Raw genomic sequence first — 2,198 nt, 5'->3', positions numbered from 1 at the left:
GCCATATAAGGGGGTCCTGCTGTCCCCATGGGGGGGTCCTGGTGTCCCAAAGCCACCATGACCATATAAGGGGGTCCTGGTGTCCCCATGGGGGTGATCAAGGCCGCTGCAATGCCCAAGGATGGTCCCCGTGTCCCCAGGGCCAACATTACCACGTCCCCATCACCACCCATGTGTGTCCCCATTTGTCCCCATTACGTCCCCATGTCCCTCTCCTCCAAAATCGACGGCAGATCACTGATTCTCACTCCCCCCTCCTCCCCCCCCCTCCCCCCTCCAAACCACCAAAACCACCAAAATTCGTGGGGTTTCTTTTTTTTGCTTTTTTTTATGTGTGTGTGCAAAAATAAACCCTCATTTAACCCCGAGTCGCCCGCGCTGCCGGGTACCGGGGGGTCCCGATGCGTCCTGTCCCGGAGCCGCCGGGGGGACAGCGGGGGGTCCTGGGGGGGAGCCGGGGGGGTGAGAAGGAAGGGCTGGAGCTGCAGCTGCTGCCGGAGGAGCCCGGTGAGGAGGAGCTCAGCTGAGAGGAGGGGGAGGTGAGCCTCCAGTGCCGGCCCCCAGCGCCCCGCGTCCTCTGGGCAGGAGATCACCAGCCTGCGGGGCTTAGGGGGGGGATGGGGGGGTTTGTATAACAGCGGGGCCTCCATGGGATCCCCCCACACCCAGATTCCTCCTTATCTCAACTAATGGGAGCCCAAATCCCCCCCCCTGTGCGCTCCTGACGTCCTCTGGTGGTTTTGGGATCCTCTGCTGTCTCCACTGTGCCCTCCCCAGGGCCATCGGGTCCCCCAACGTCCCCCCAGAATCCCCTCGGTCCCCTCCTCCATCACTGTGGGACCCCAAAGTTCCCCCTCTCCCCTCCCCATTGGTTCTAGGACCCAAATATCCCTTCAATACCCCTTTGGTCCCCTCTCTGGTGGCTCTGGGACTCCCAGATCCCTTCAATGCCCCTTTGGTCCCCCTACGGTGGCTCTGGTATCCCAAAGTCCCTTCAATGTCCCCCTGGTCCCCTCCAGCATCCCCACATCCCCATCTGTCCCTCACCCCATAAGCGCAGGGCATGGCGGGCAGGAAGGTGCCACCACTGCAGGTGATGATGTCCTTCATGTGCTCCGGTTCGGGGCGGACGCTGGGGGTGACGTGGACCTCGTAGCCCTGGGGACACGCAGGGGACACAGAGGGGACACAGGGAGGACACGGAAGGACAGAGAGGGGACACAGAAGGGACACGGAGGGGATATGGAGAGGACGTGGAGGGGACGCGGGGTTGGGATGCATCCTTCAGTCCAGCCCTGGGCCCCCACGATGGCTCCTGGGGACACACTGGTGACACCACAGGAGCACGTGTGGCCCCTTGGGGACATTTGGGGACACCACAGGAGCACGCGTGGCCCCTTGGGGACATTTGGGGACGGTCACCTGGAGCAGAGGGCGGCGGCGGGCGCGACTGAGAGCCTGGGACAGACTGAAGCCAAAGTGCTGCTCCTGCTGGCTGTCCTGCACCAGGAAGGGACCCGGGGGAAGGACACGGCCGCTGCGGGCGCTCTGGGGACACGGGGACAGCATGGGGACAGCAGGTGACACCCTGGGCTGCGGGGACGTCCCCCGGCCCCTGAGAACCCCCTCCGTCCCCAGGAACTCCCCGTGTCCCCAAAGGCCCTCTCCTTTGTCCTCAGGTTCCCCCGTGACTCTCCTGTCCCCAGAGGTCCCACCTTGTCCCCACTTTGTCCCCAGGGTCCTTTTGCTTTGTCACTGAAGCTGCCCACGTCCCCAAGGAGGCTCACTGTGTCCACAGAGACGTCCTCAGGGACGACATCTGTGACCACAAGGCCTTTGTCCCACGTCCCCAAGTGCCATCATGTCCCCAGAGAGCCCCTCCTTGTCCCCCCAGTCCTCCATGACCCAAAGAGCCCCTCCTTGTCCCCCTATGTTCCCCCCTTGTCCTCAGGCCCCCACGTCCCCATAGATCCCCCCCTTGTCCCCTCAGGCCCCCATGTCCCCATAGACCCCCCCCTTGTCCCCTATGTCCCCATAGACCCCCCTCCTTTTCTCCCCAGATCCCCATGTCCCCAAAGACCCCCCCCCTCATTCCCAAGGACTGCATTCCTGTCTCCAGAGCCGCCGTCCCGTGTCCCCAAGTGCCGTCACATCCACTCTGTCCCCTGCCACCCCGTGCCCTGTCCCCAAGGCCCCCC

General features: G+C 64.1%; 1 protein-coding gene across 1 annotated transcript; it reads right to left on the bottom strand.

The window, feature by feature from the left end:
• Window positions 1-354: 354 nt before the first annotated feature.
• MDC1 (mediator of DNA damage checkpoint 1) lies at window positions 355-1,548 on the bottom strand (the record flags this gene model as incomplete). The annotated part of the gene is given in 4 exon segments (XM_079551142.1): window positions 355-398; window positions 401-605; window positions 1,048-1,158; window positions 1,423-1,548. Coding segments are annotated over 4 exon segments (486 nt in total), but the record flags the coding sequence as incomplete, so codon positions are not given.
• Window positions 1,549-2,198: the final 650 nt, after the last annotated feature.

Source organism: Tetrao urogallus (genome assembly GCF_951394365.1).
Source record: "Tetrao urogallus genome assembly, contig: scaffold_297, whole genome shotgun sequence".
NCBI lineage: Eukaryota > Metazoa > Chordata > Aves > Galliformes > Phasianidae > Tetrao > Tetrao urogallus.
This window is presented reverse-complemented; position numbering and strand designations above follow the sequence as displayed.